Here is a 15047-nt window from a genome sequence, read left to right as displayed (position 1 = left end):
TCTGAAAAAAAGAAATAGCACAGAAACTAAGGAAGATAGCTAGGCTCGCTAACATATACACCAATTAATATGCCAAAGGTACTTTGCAACTGGCTGCTTGACCCAAATCTGTCCAACCCAATTCTCCCACCGTTCCCAATACTCAAAATATAACCATCATCAGCCAATGAAGAAATAACTGAAAATACATGAGGATGTAGTTATGTATAGTTATCTTTAGTCCAGGTTGTACTGTGCCAGGTCAAAAGTGGACTTTTGTTGGCCCAACAGTAGTGAAGATAACCAGCATTGTGTTTTTAGTGTCATTAATATAATACAAATCCCGTCTGTGAAACTGAGGTAATGTGTATACATGTAAGTATGAGGATGTATGAGGGGGAAGGTCCAGAAGCCCTACAACATTGATTTCCCCTCTCTCATAATCTGCAGATTCAGACAGCAGCAGATATCCCTGAATCCCTAATCAGAGCCAATCAATGCTGCTCCTGTCTACCAGCACGCTCATTTATTCTGGGTCAGTGGCGTAAGGTAGTTACAATGGGTCCCAGTGCAAGCTATTATGATGGAGCCGAGCTACCATATAGTATAATGTCATCACATGAGCAGATAGAGACTCGAAATTGCACAGCCACCTACTTATTATCCAGCAATCATCATTTCATATCTGTATATGACAAAATGGCAGGGAAAATAAGAAATGGTTCATTTAATTGTAGTATAGTATATTGTTTTGTTTTATAGTTTATGTATATGAAAACCTAACAGAGTTGGTTTTGTCTTTACCATAGGAGATATAAAGCAATTTTTAAGCACCATATTTTATTTAACATGAGTTCTTCTTTGAACACGACACTTGGGTCTAGTCTCCACACAACACATTGTTAGAGAGCCTGTTCGTGCTTTGCCTCCAACCCCTCAAGCCAGTGCAGCCGGCCCTGTCCTGGATCATGCACATGCTCACACACATACACCAACAAATTAGTGAGTTAACATTCATGCTCCAAGCGTAACATGCATGCTAATATAAGCGACTGATATCAGGTATTCAGATAAGAAATGCACAGGGGATAAATCCTGACAAGACAAGTATGAATGAATGAGAAATGTGGAGGAAAAAAAAAATAGATACCAACTAACACGAGGGGAATGTGTGAATTCAGTTCCAACCTGATAGAGATGGAAAGAGAATGAGAGAGAGGGAGAGACAGTTGGAAAGGTGGAATGGCACCCAAGGGAGCCATGGAACATTCACACCAGTGCTCATCCATCTCCGGGACATAAGGAAGGAGGCTGTCTGTAGCATGCCAAACAGAGCGAGCCTGACAGGGAATTCAACATGAGATGCTGGCCAGCCTTGAACATGTGTGACAGGCGCACCACACACTCTTTCTAAAACTCCTCAATCATGCCACACACATCACACACACACACACACACACACACACCAATGCGTACCACACCAGTCTAATTGGAATGGGGGCTCGTGCTAGCATGGCCACATTTCAACCCGGCTGGCCATTGTCATGTGGCGACATAGTTAATCTGTTTTCCTAACAACCAGACTTTCATGGTGACTAATGTTCAGGCCCCACAGCATGGCCTTATTAAGACACAATACATTCTAATGACAACTCGTTCTCACCCAGCACTTATGTTTCTTTCATGAGCCAGGACAAAACGTTGAGTCTTTTGTGGGCATGTGCATCACTGTACTTGCAGACATCGTGTACTGTAATTTGCATCTGTTGGGCAGAATATAGACTAAATACAGACTAATCTGCAGAGTGATGTATGTGTTGCTCTCTCTCTGAAAAGACCGAACAGGATGTGAACGTGGAATGTGTGTGAATGTCTGAAATTAGCGATTTTTATTGTAACAAAGTCTTGCGAAAAAATATATTGTTTTGGATTATCTGAGTGTAGTTATTAAGCCCTATCCAAGCAGTTAATCATATTTTAGGATTATAATTAAACACTTGGAATGCATGTTTTATTTCTTTTTAAGTGGATGAAATACATCAGTTAAGAAATAAGAAACATATTGAATTGTAAAAGTGAAATTTTCTTCTTCTTCTTCGTCTACAGAGCAGCTACAACTTATTATTGCTACAGCTGACACAGCATAGTCAGGCTTTCTTAGTTATCTGCAGGTGAAAAGAGGTGTCTTTTAAAACTAGGCTTAATTTCTGTGACATCTGGATTACAACCGGTATTCAAACTGAATTTTAAATACTTTGCTTTTACTCGTTGTAGTTCATATTTCTTGGCAAAAGTTATACAAAAGCAATGAAGTCCTGATAAAAACGTGTTGCTGTGAGCGAGACGTCACTACAGTAATGGTGGCATGTTTACTTTGGTCTAGAACCTGCATTAATTTGTGCAGTATAAGGAGCAGAAAAGCTAGTCTAGTCTAGAGGTTATGTTCATATGTTGTATTGCCTTTGCTACTTTTTGTGTTTTCCATCCTCCTCTAACCAAGATGCTCTCTCTCACCCCTCTCATCTGCTTGAAACTTGGTCAGCGATTGTGTATTTTTAACGGTGGGTGATGGTCAGCAGAGTCCGGAAAAACCTCTTCACCCGTGGGTGTCCTCAGAGCGGTTGGAAAAGGGTCCATGCCAGATGCCCAGTCCTCTGGCTTGCGGTGTGGAAGTTCATGTCTGCCTCTATATGTCTTTCATAACAAGCAGAATAAATTGGGATTCTTGTGGGATCTGAGATTGGTGCACAGCTGAATGGCTGTTGTGCATTGCTGAGTTCATATCCGGCGCTGTTCGTACACATCTACAATGATTTGCCAGAGGGAGCTGTCTACTGAGTGCAGCATAAATTGTGCAAACTTTTATAAACGTTGGAATGCATGAACGTTTTGTACATGCATGTCAGGTTTTATAATATTTCTTCAGTCACAAATTGCTGTGCGTTGCCCCACAACAGTCTTTCCCACAGGCAGACAGGAAATGCCAACAACCTCATGGTAGTTGCCAGATGCGTAACACCTCCTAACACTCTGTACCTGCCCTCTGCCAGCAGAACAGTGCATGATGGGAAACAGAACTGACAAGTGAGGCTAATCAGTGAACGGGAGGAATCAAGCAAAAGTTCTTCTGTCCCTGTTGCAGATTTGATCTCTGCCAGTGTTGCTGAGGCTCCTCTTGATGGTCTGTCATGTTGAAAATTAGTTTAATTGGACTCAATTAGTTAACTGAAGAGCTCATTGAGCATAATGCTAATTGGCCAATGGAGCAGGGTGACGGAGGGAGAACTGGCAGTGACAGCTTGTGTTCGCCTGTTGTGAAGGCATAGGGAGTTCTGCGCATAGGGGAATGGATATAGCTGATGACTGAAACCCAAGGAGAGCTGTGGTTAATAGGAGCCGCAGGTCCCCCTTCGTTTCCCCTCTACCTCACCCAATTGTTCGTCTTTGAAAAGCTATTTCCAGTGCCTCCCTCCTTACTTTGCTCCCTCCTCATAGTTCAAGCTTGTCACTCCACCCCCAGGCTGAAAAGGTAAGACAATCTTGAGAGGGGGGGGAGTGTTAGCTCCACCGCTGTCACTGCGCCACCACACAATCAGGCCGACTTCAGGGAACATCTGTTAGAAAATGCAGTTATGCATCTTAATGGTCTTTTCACGGTGTGTGATGCAACTGTGGTTCATCTCTGAATGTGTGAATTACTGTTAGTTCTACTCTACTAAAGCAAGAATGATTTTTAGTGTGTGTGTGTGTGTGAGAGAGGGAGGACGTTTAGGTGTGGACTTGGCCGAGCCAGTGGGACAGAAGCGCTGATGTGTGCTACCGTTTAAAATAGCCCAGACAGACAGCTTAGCAGCTGTGACCTCAGGTCCCCCGAATTCTCAGTTACACTCACTGACCACACTGCTCCTTGCAATGTACGTGCCTGTGTCTGTACCTACTGTATAATACACTGAATCCTGCATACCCATTTTAAAGACATTAAACTGTCTGTGTAAAGTCAAGAAAGTGAGCTCAGTTGAAAGTCGTTTTCAGACTGTCTCTCTCCCGGTGTCTGAGCTTCCATCATTGTCCATATTTTAAAGTAATCCATGGCTTTCTGTGTCAGTCAGCGGAGGTTATTAAAGGACGACAGACGGCTTTGGTTTTGTCAGGCGGGGACAATGCAGTCCAATTACAGCTCAGGCAAAGAGGAGGCACGATATCCTTGGACTGGGCACTGTCTCTGCTCTCGTGTGCAGCCAGCCAGACACTCACTTTTACAGCAACAAGCATGAAATAGACTCCGAGGATCAAATACAGACTGCGTGCAATTGGAAGTGTACAACTGTGGGACAGGGCGTGTGAATGAGCTCATCTGTGTGTGTTTGTGATGATTTCTGTGTTCGTATAAGTGCACATGCATGTGTGTGTGTGTGTGTGTGTGTGAGAGAGAAAGACAAAGAAAGTGAGAAAGGGCACGTGGACATTGTAGGCTTCAGCCAGGAAAGTGCTATTAGTTATGTGCTCCCAGGCTGATGGCTAAAACAGTGGGAGGTGTGGTGAGACTTGGAGGGCCACTGTCGCCTGATACATTGCCATCAAATACTTTTATAATCACTGTGGAGGAAAAAATGGCCAGTGTTACCCTGAAGACCAATTATAAACGTTGCTTCTACATATTTTTGCTTCAGTCCTATAGTACGTCTTTGTGACATATCTGGCATTATTTGGTAATGTTAAACTAGTGCATGAAACTTTGATACCACATAACACACACCTGATTTAGGCCATAACCTCATTCTATTTCCATATCAATATGGGTTTTCTAGTGGTTTGTGTGTTATTACCAACAGTGGCACCCTCAACTTTGTGTTTATGTGTCCAATAGTAGTGCAGCTGCCAGCACATACTACTGTAATTCAAGGCAAACATAGCCCATGAATAGGCAAAGGTTCCCCTGCAGGAGCAGCCAACAGGTCAGCCACACATCAGCTGAGCGAGCAAACTGTCACTGTCGACGCCGCTGTCATCACAGCCGACTGCCGGGGCCCTTTCCAGTACCGAACCTTTGCATGTGTTCTGCACTCTCACACCCACCTCTGCCTCTATTCCTGGTGCAGACATGGGATGATATGTTTAGCAAGAGGCTTCCTGGATGCAAATAGAGAAGGTCAGACTAAGACAGCTTGCCCTGCCTACGCCCTCATAACTCAGTCCTCCTCCACTGCTCACCGAGCAGCAGAGTATGGTCAATAAAACAATGACGTGTTTGCGAGGACAGGAGGGAAGCCAGCTATTTAGTCATAGTTACCAAGTGTTGAAGGAAAAGTTCAACATTATGGGAAAATACCTAACTCACTTTCTTGCTGAGAGTCAGATGAGAAGATCAATGCCACTCACTGCTATGAACTATGGACTATGGAGCTCAAGCCAGGAGGCGATTAGTTTTGCATATAGACTGGAAGTAAACAAAAACTCTAGTCTAGCTCTCTTTAAAGCAAAAATACACCGTTCATCACCTCTAAATCTCGCTAACCTGCTGGTCTTGTGTTGTGATTAACAGGGAGTTCCATGCTCTCACCATTTCTTGGTGACCAGAGGTTCGGTGCAGTGACTTAATCCTTAAGTCTTGTATCTCACATGGAGATCCAACGTGTTGCGCTTTAGTGGTGCTAGTAGGCCACTGGCATGAAAGCAAATGAACTTCCCAAAATGTCAAATTATTACTTTAAAAAAGCTCAGAAGGTAGGACGTGCATAATGTGGCCACCTCGGATTAATCAAATCTTAATTTGCCTCCGGGTGCTCTAAAATCTCTACATCTTATCACACCCTCTGTCCTTGGATCATCAATTATAAAGAAAAACTGTGAGTGGTGTGAACATGAAACTGCCTGTTTAAGAGTCTGAAAACCCACGGAGGCGTTTTCACTTATTATGGCCGATTAAACTTTTTCTGTTATTAAAGTTTGGTAAGGTTTTCCTGAGAATTACTGAAGGTCACTTAACTCAACGTACAAATAAAACAAACAAAGACGTAAGTTGCCCTAACAGGTGCAGTTGGAGAGTGTAGAGGAAAATGTCAATCAAGCACGTACAAGTACAAGCCCACACAGATGTACGAAGAGGATTAGTCAGGGAAAAAAACAGTAAAACACCTGGGTGGGAGTGCCTCAGGTGTGTTAGGCCTTTAATAAACATCTTTTCCAAGCAAATATCTGTTGTTCATCAATCTCTATAGTGACTGATATTCCTTATGGAGAGGATGTCGAGACAAGCAAACAAAGCAGAGCACCTTTAATAGAGCTCAGCTACACTGTATCATACGGATGCAAAACAGAGGAAATGAGACACAAAACAAATGGCAAGTGACTTAAAATATGTACATTTATACACATGCAAGGGGTAAAGGGCTGTAAGTGATCCGTAGGTGCAATGATCGACAGTCAGGAACAAAACTTACATGGTGGAAATCATATGAGCTAAACAAATATGGTTACACAACACAAAATGTGACACATTTTAACCTTACATCGCTGTAGTCATCTCCCATTCTTCATGAACTGCAGGGCTTTCGTGTATGATTGGATATATTTGTATGTAGTTAAGCGGGTTGTCCTTTTTTCAACTTTTAGGCAGAGAATTGCTAGTTAAATAATTACAGAAATACTTCTCAGTAAGAGGAGGAAGAGTTGTTTACAATGAAGGTAATGGAAGAGGTATTTCACTGCACATAGACCCATGTAAGTGTATAGACCTATTTAGCTTAGATACTGTACGTGTGTAGCTTTTAGGTATTAGGTTTAATACTGCAGCTGAATAGCTTTGACCTTACATTCATCCTCATTCACACAGGTACTCTTCTGTACCAGTATGTAAACCATCACCATCAACACAAAAGAGAAAGCACGTATACAGAGGAAGCCATTATAGATGTCAGTAATAATAAGTCAAACAAAGAAGGATTTGCTTTTATTCTGTTGGAATTCCAAGGAATGATCTGCTTAAGAGTTGGTAGAGAGCTTATTTGCCAAAATGTATGATAAATCAATGTAGAACGGCTTACACAATGGCTACCACTTTGTAAAAAATATTCTACATGTTTTGTTTTTTTTCATGTGTGTTTGAATCTGCATGTGTTGGATCTGCAGCCCGACCGTCCTCTTGTTTTCAAGTTCCAAACCATCATTTGAGAGAGGAAGATGAAATCTTCAAATCAGCTAGATGTAATGGGAAATACAAAATATAAAGTTTTTGATGCTTCCTGAAGAGGGGCCTGATCCTATCAATAACAACGTTGATAACTTGGTAGGTTACACACATGCATCAATGTGCAATTCAACGAGCAAACACACAAAACTTGTATGCACAATAAACATTAGTAAAATCAATAATGTACAGACTTTGTTCAAATGTCCAAAATTTGTCCATTTATGTCACAGGCTTGAGTTTGAAAATGATGTGCATTCCTCCTTTATTTGTCATAGAAATTATATCTCTATAGTTTTTATTTTTTTATTTTCTGTGTAATATGGAGCAGATAACCACAGTCCATCAAAGTAAAGAAAACCCCATCCAGCTCAATCAGTTAAGAGCTTTTTGTTGAATCAGAACCTCATACACTCCCATCAAATCTCTCCACCTATATACAGTTACATACTATACACACCTATTTTGTCTGCACAATGTGTTCAACCGTGCAAGTGTGCCTGTGCTCTACCTGTGAACTTATTACAATCTAATCCCTGCCAAGGTACACAGTCATTAGAGTATAACAAATCTGCCGTTCTGGGCCAGGCACCTGGGATTGATCTATCCATCTATCATGCATTCCTTAATCCCCAAAAAGAAAATGAGTTGAGTTTTCAAATGAGCTGAATTCTTCTGCCTGTCTGGCAAATGGTGCAGTGGCCATGATGAGGTTTTGGAGCCTGAAAGAATAAGTAAAAACCAGCAGCAGAAAAAAAAAGAAGACAGCTGCATGTGTACTGTATATGTGAGTCTGATTATGTGTAAGCGTTTTTTAAGTAAAATCAGAGTGATGCAGTCCCGTTCTGAACCACAAAGGGCAGGGCTGTATTGGTAGTCTGTATACACAAACGTCAAGCCCCAGAACAGCCTAGAAGAAGCAGCAGGCCTAATCTTTGTAGATGAGCGTGCATGGGATTAGCTTGTGCAAACACCCAAACTGGTGATGTTGCAGTTCCTGCCAGAGCCCACCCCCCCCTCGCCCCCCTTGTCTACAGTCTCCCACAATGACGTCCTCTTCTCTTCCACATCCTGTCTTGTTTTCCATTTTTATTTTTCTACCATCACCATCCATCCATGTACGTTGAGGACAGGAGAAAGAATATTATGCGTGATATGTATATGATATGAGTGTCTGTGTGCATGTATGTGGTTCCTAGAGGGGCGGGGTTGGGTTGGCGGATTCACAGAGGGAGCTTCCATCAGAACAGGGTCCACTGCAAGCAAAGTGCAGCAAAGAGCAGTGCAAGGCTCCAGGGTCGTGCCCAGCTGGCAGACGGCGAGCCCCCTATCACCTTCACCGAGGGGGGCTTGGAAGGGTTCTCATACGCGCTGTCACCTCCCGGCTGTCCCGCAATGGGCTTCCCTTTACTGAAGGTTTCTGTGTGTGCTGTGAGAGAAGGACAAAGAGAAAGGAGGGAAGACAGAAACAGACAGAGATAAATGGCTTGGCTCATCACGGTAATCATGTTAATCTGCTTTAATGTTTCATACTCTGGGCTTGTAAAATTGCATATTAGAGGCTCATCAACCTCATTCCAAGGGTTTTCAAAAACAATCACATAAAAATGATTTATGATTATATCTGTTACAGTTGAAGTGTGTTCATACGCAACATAAGAAGCATAGAAGTGGCTGTTTAAGTCAAAAGCACCCCGAATTTATACTGATGAGTGATTTAAAACATTTCAAAAATGCATTTACAGAGAGTAACTATTTAGCGACAAAATTATTTTATAATCATTTTGTTTCACAAACAAAAACCTGGGCAGCTGTATACTGTTTTCGTTACCCATGGGAGAAGGTTGATTGACAGCCCTCATTGTGATCACAGCTATTCAGAGCTGAACCAGTGTGATGATGGCAGGGCATCGCTGCCCCCAAAAACACACATAAAGTTACACTCACAAACACCTTCCTCCTGATATTGGTGAAATCCCAATGTTCTTGAAAGAGGATTTAACTCATGTCCCTACACCTTGATATTCCTCCAGTCTTCATTAAACTCAATCACTTCTATCCTCATACAGTATCACCGCTCCTCTTGTTTCCCTTTGGGATGTAAAGTGTGTTGGTATTTCTACAACTGAAAGGTAACTGATTCCATCTGCTCATTACCCATCCTGATTTCTGTTCATCTACAATCCAGCATAAGCTACGCACAGGTTCAGAGAAGATTACCACCATGAGCACAGCAAAGTCCACCACACAATCCCAGTTGGCAACTACAGACCTTACAAGTGTCTTACATTTAGTTTGTACCTTTGTTCTGGGGTTAAAGGCTTTCGTGCGACTAGAGAGAGAGAGAAAGAGTGACATGACTGTTTACTGTGATAGGGAGTAAGCTCGGTATCAGACTAGTGACAGTGTCAAAGCCCAGTGTCACATTGTATTTTTAAGTTGTCACTTTCATAAGTGTGTGAGACCAGAATTCAGTGTGTGATGATAAACTGATCTGTCTCAAATTCAGTTGTCTAATTTTATACAGTTACATCCTCTCCTTTATGGTGACATGGATGTCAAGCAACTTGGCAGCTGGCTATGTGATATGTTATCAGATATTACACCCATATACAATGTAAAACTTCACAGCACTGCACACAAGAACTTTGAATACACACAATCACTTCTTCAGTGACATAAAAAAACAAAAATTCATTGCTCCTTTTTAACTGTCATCCGGTAAGAATTATAACTTTCAAACCAGGCATGGTCGAATGTGTAAATCTAAAGAATACCTTGTTTTGTAGAACTAAGAATGCATCATCAACCCATCCCTACTGTGCACTTGGGTTTGTGTGTGTGCATATGTATGCATGAATAGGGCTGGGAAGGGCTCTAGAGAGAGAAGTGTTTCCCGTGCCAATGGTTTTTGTTGTTCCAGTAGACAATAGACAAAGACATCATTTATACCAAATCAGATTGCTGTTATTGTTTCAATGGAAATGGGCTGCATCTCATCGGGGAGAAGTCAGAAAAACAGGCTTTGAATGGGCCAACACAACACTAACACTACTCCACTGCAGGCTAACCAACTGGCTAATTAATGCAGCAGTTCTTTGCCAGAACAACCAATTATGGCATAGACATCAGTACTGCCAACTAGTTAACGTGTGTTTTTTTATACAAGGTAGGCATTTTGGAATGCATGGTATTGGAATGCTTTGTCAAATAAAATGAAATTGGATGCAATAAAATGAAGTTACAAGGCTGAGAGTCAATACCCATTAAACTAATCATCTATGGTCCAGGTCCACCAGGTCTCTTTAAGGGGAAACCAAACTAGGTGACTGCCTGGAGTGTCACCAGCTGGGAGAGGCATAAAATAGAAATTAAAAAAAAAAAAATGTTTGTGTAATTTCTATTATGCCTCATTTCCTTTCAGATGCCGTTCAATATTGCAAGATGTGGCAAATTCATTTATAAATAAACCAAAGCTCACATACTCTACACTTGGCCTAAGCTCATTAGTCCCAGTTGAGACCCTGAAAAAGACCCACAACATGTACAAGAGATTATGTATCCCAACCAGAGAATGTTCTATAGTGCCTGTCACAGTAAGATGGAGGACATGGCAGGGGAAAAGTAAGCCTAAGCTGTTCTCATGTTCTGCTGTTGTGACCTGGACCCACATCATTTGCCAAGATTTGATGGGTGGATCAGTTTGAAATGCACAGAGAATATGTTTTCTAAACAGATTTAAAGAATTCTTAAACAAAAAAAAAGATGACATTGTTGGCAAAATTGTCAAGTGGTTTGACGTCTTGAAAACAGATGAAACTCTTTTGCGAAAAGGGAACAATGGAGTGCTCCGAAATACAGCTCTGCCATTTACAGATGCAGTAAAATTTTACAGCATAGTTATCATTTTATACTGAAATGTAATAATTCATTCTGTCATATTTATTTTGCAGAGAGAAATGACTTTCTTAAACAATACAAAATCTTTAAACAATTCCCAACATGTATTGTTTTTGGCACTGAGAAGGTTCTCAAACATGTGGAGAAACCCTCAAACTTTTTCAGGTCAAAGAAAAAAAAAAAAAAGAAGAGCCTTCTGCCCCACAAGCTTGTGATGATAATATTTACATTTTAATATGGAAACGATTATCATTATACCCTAGCAAGAGTTGAAAAGAATTCTTTAACTAATGAAGTGAGATAACAGAAGTAGAAAACCCATGAGGAAAAAGAGGTGTCTTAAAAGTCACTAAAAGCAAGCAACAACACAAGGTACAAAGGACTGAAAAACCAGGAAGGCAACAACATAATGGAATGCAATGTTGTTGCCATAATGAGACAATGTTAGCAGATAAGCCGTGCTTCATAAGCTGGATCATGTGCAAATCCCCCAAATATGGTTGGGGGGGGGGGGGGGGGGGTCATAACAAGCAAGACAGAGACATATGGGTGGGTGGGGGTGAAAGATGACGTAGAGTGTTAGAGGAAAACAGTTAGTTTGGCTTTTCAGCATGAGCATGAAGATCCATAGTCACTCGTACAAAGGCAGATGGAATCAATCACCTTAAGTGACTTCAAGGCTATGCAATGGCACATTGACATGCTTCTCCCATTACAGCAACAGTCAATGACACATGTTCCCCACCAGTAAAAGACAAATGTGATGTGATTGGTAAAAAAGCTTTATATTATGGGCTACGGAGAGTGACAAAGAAAAAAAGGAAAGCCCAAGAGACAAATAGAAATTGAGTTTTAAGAGGTCTGTACAAGACCACAAACAAATGAAATAAAATAAAATAAATATGAGTATGTATGTGTGTGGGGCACTATACTAGCATAAAGAATGGATTGTGGTAGCTTCCATTTGTCATTAAAGCTTGCAGTAGACAAGGTCATGGGAAGGAAGAGGATTATGTCACTTCTGTACACCTGAACATCCAACACTCTGATGTATAGCGATGTTACCTTTATCCCTACACATCCAGTACAAGGAAGCACCCCAAGCCCATAGCTTGTTAAGGAGGGATGTTCTGTCTTCTGCCACCTTGCTGACCTCTGTGTTGGCTAAGTGTGTGAGAAATGGTTCATAGTGTCCTTTGCCACTAATGCCTCTCCAGATGGGCAGCTTGTGTGTTTGTAGGAGCCTCCATTTCCCACTGGCCAAGGGAGCAACAACAGCTGCTTCTAACAAGCCTGGCCGCAGCACTGAAGAAGAGGTGGACCCCAGGCTCTTGCCAAGAGGAAGGAGGGATGGGAGGGGAGGGGTGAGAGGAAAGGAGGAATAAGAGCTGGAAGGTGAGTGGGAGGAATAACAAATGCCTCGGCCATCATTTCTTTGGTTCTCTGGGCAACCATGTCAGTTTTCTATTGCTTTTCTTCTCTCTCTTTCCTTCTCTCTTCTCCTCTGTGTTTCTTTGGGTTTGTCAGCACACAGATTAAATCCTCAAACCTTTGCAAAGAGAGGAAGCGAACTGTTCTCAAACAATCCTCCCTCTGTCATCAACTGATAAGATTTAGTCTCTCTTTTCTCTCGGCATGTCATACATACTGTAAGACAAGAACGTGCACGTGCAGCCCGCATGAATGCACGCAACACATAAAAACATACACTTATACAATGAAACAGTACTGGTGCAGCAATGTAAAGAGTTGAAGGGATAAATCCAATGAGTTAACCTAGAAAACTAATCCATATGTGTTGTGCATAGCTGTGAGTGCGTGTGTCTGATGTGTTCTGCAAGACTGCACGCGGCCCTGGCTGAGCACAAGCTGAAGAGCTGTAATCCAGTGAGGAATGGTGCTACTGTATACTGGGGCTTAGCAAGTTGTCACACTATATGCTATCAAGATGACAAGGCACCTTTTCCAGACTCAACACTAACTTGTAGCCATTATAAAGATAGATTTGCTTTCTATTCAGTTCTATTGTTCATTCAAATGTTCATTTTTTGTTGTCAGAACTGTTGTTGAATCTATGACCTACTGTTGTCCAGTGTAACTTAACCCCACAGAGTGGTTTCATGTGTGGAAATAGAGGATTTTAACCTGTTCTATCAGGAGCTATCAAGCACCTGTGGCAGTTTTCACTCCTCCGCCCCTGCGTACAATTATAAAGACGGTCAAAAGGTGGAGGTTTGATTTATGGTACATGGAGGGAGAGTGTTGGAGGTGGGAGGAGGTCAGTACCTTCCTCCTCCCCTCTCTCCTTTTCACCATCTCCCCCTCTTTAGGCTCACACCCGTGCCATGACCTTGAGGGTCTTCTCCCTGGTAAGCGGTTGAGACGGATGCAGGGAGGGAGGGGGCGTTGTAAAGAAAGCAGCTCACGGGTCTGGGTTTTGACAAGGCCACTGGACCTGCCTCATGGCGATGTTTCATTAAGAGAGGTGACCCCTGACCCATTTTTTTTTTTTTTTTTTTACCCACTCACACAGGCAGACACATAAATGTAAGCATGCACACTGCCATAAAGATTTACACATTCTCATGGCACATGCACACAGGCTAACGGACATGGTGTTTGCATTAGCAGTAATATGTAATTAGTGGTTCACCTGTCTCCAGCATACATTCACAACTTAGAAACAGAGACAAAAGGAGTGCAGTTTATTCAACTGTTCCTGTGACAGCCCAGCAGCTGCATAATGACACTAGTGATTTGCTGGATCAATTCTTATTTGCTGTAAAACAAGACCTTTATGCAGTAGCTATTACCTGTTTGAAGTGTGGGCACCAGCTCACCATTTTTCAAATGTGATGAAGTCAGTAAAAATGATTTGTACCAATAGACTCTATCATTAACAGGGACAGAGCATTCTCCTCTGATCCAACCTGAAGTTTGACCTTTGCCAGACATTTGCTACCTGCCGCCCCTTTGGAGCAAGATGTGGTACAATGTTCCTCTACTCTGGTTTAGTATAACAGAGTTTATGCAGGAATCCTAAGGTTAAATTAAATACCATTCAATACCTTTTTAATACTATACCAATAAAAACTATACTATACTAATACTTTCTAAATATTTTTTTAAAACCTCAACGTAACTTGCCTCTAGTCATATACCAAAAACAGAATCGATAAATGGGAGGGCAAGCGCACTGTTACTGTCAATCCCTTAGTCATTGTCATGCAATAGTGTGAATGCACTCCCATTTATCACTCCAGTCAACAAGCCCCCTCTTGAAAACCTCATCACGTAACTAGTAACCCTAACTAGTTTTGTATTTCCCACATGCAAATGTTTTTGCTATTTCTGAATCAGGAAACAGATGGTGTTGTGGCCATCACCGTCCAGGCCTAGCAGAAGATGCGATGGCTGCAGTGGAAGTTTGACTGGTGGTGGGACCCAGTTGGAGCAGTGTACTGAGCATACTAGCAGCACATAAATTTGATATTAATGGCTGCTCTCCCATCAAGTTGTCAGTCAACTGAACACTGATGATAGATCAACTACATAATTTGAGCTGCAGCCAAGTCATATTCCCCATTTGCGACATGTTACAAGTTAGACTACTTGACATCTGCTAAAGAAATGACACATTGCATAAGATTTCAGCACCACTCCACACATAAACCATGTTCTCAAATAAAGACATCAAATCGGTCTACTGTACAGTCTATGTAATAAATTCTGGCAAACTTTTAACAAACAAACTTACAACAAACCATGTGCTATTTAAAAAAAAATAATAATAATAATACCACGCAATCAGACATTTAATACTTTTTAATACTTTTTAAGGGCCTTAATTTTCACTAAGTTGATTGACTACCTTTTAATACTTTTTAATACCCTGCGGACACCCTGTTATAAGCACATATTCCAAATAAGTTTTGAGATTGAGGATTTTACCCCTAGTTATTGATTGCTTTGGTTGGGTGCA

The 15047-nt window shown here is 41.6% G+C and overlaps 1 protein-coding gene across 3 annotated transcripts in view; it reads right to left on the bottom strand.

Annotated features, from left to right (window-relative positions):
• Positions 1–6322: 6322 nt before the first annotated feature.
• gpc5c (glypican 5c) overlaps positions 6323–15047 on the bottom strand; it is a 101565-nt gene continuing 92840 nt past the window's right edge. For all 3 annotated transcript variants that reach the window (XM_027285683.1, XM_019262305.2, XM_010731175.3), the window contains one exon: positions 6323–8594. In XM_027285683.1, coding sequence (XP_027141484.1) covers positions 8407–8594 — 188 coding nt within the window. In that variant the 3' untranslated portion in view covers positions 6323–8406. The remainder of the gene's footprint in view (positions 8595–15047) is intronic.

This window comes from Larimichthys crocea, chromosome XII (assembly GCF_000972845.2).
Source record: "Larimichthys crocea isolate SSNF chromosome XII, L_crocea_2.0, whole genome shotgun sequence".
Taxonomy (NCBI): domain Eukaryota; kingdom Metazoa; phylum Chordata; class Actinopteri; family Sciaenidae; genus Larimichthys; species Larimichthys crocea.
Note: the sequence above shows the minus strand (reverse complement) of the source record. Positions and strands in the feature narration are given on the sequence as shown.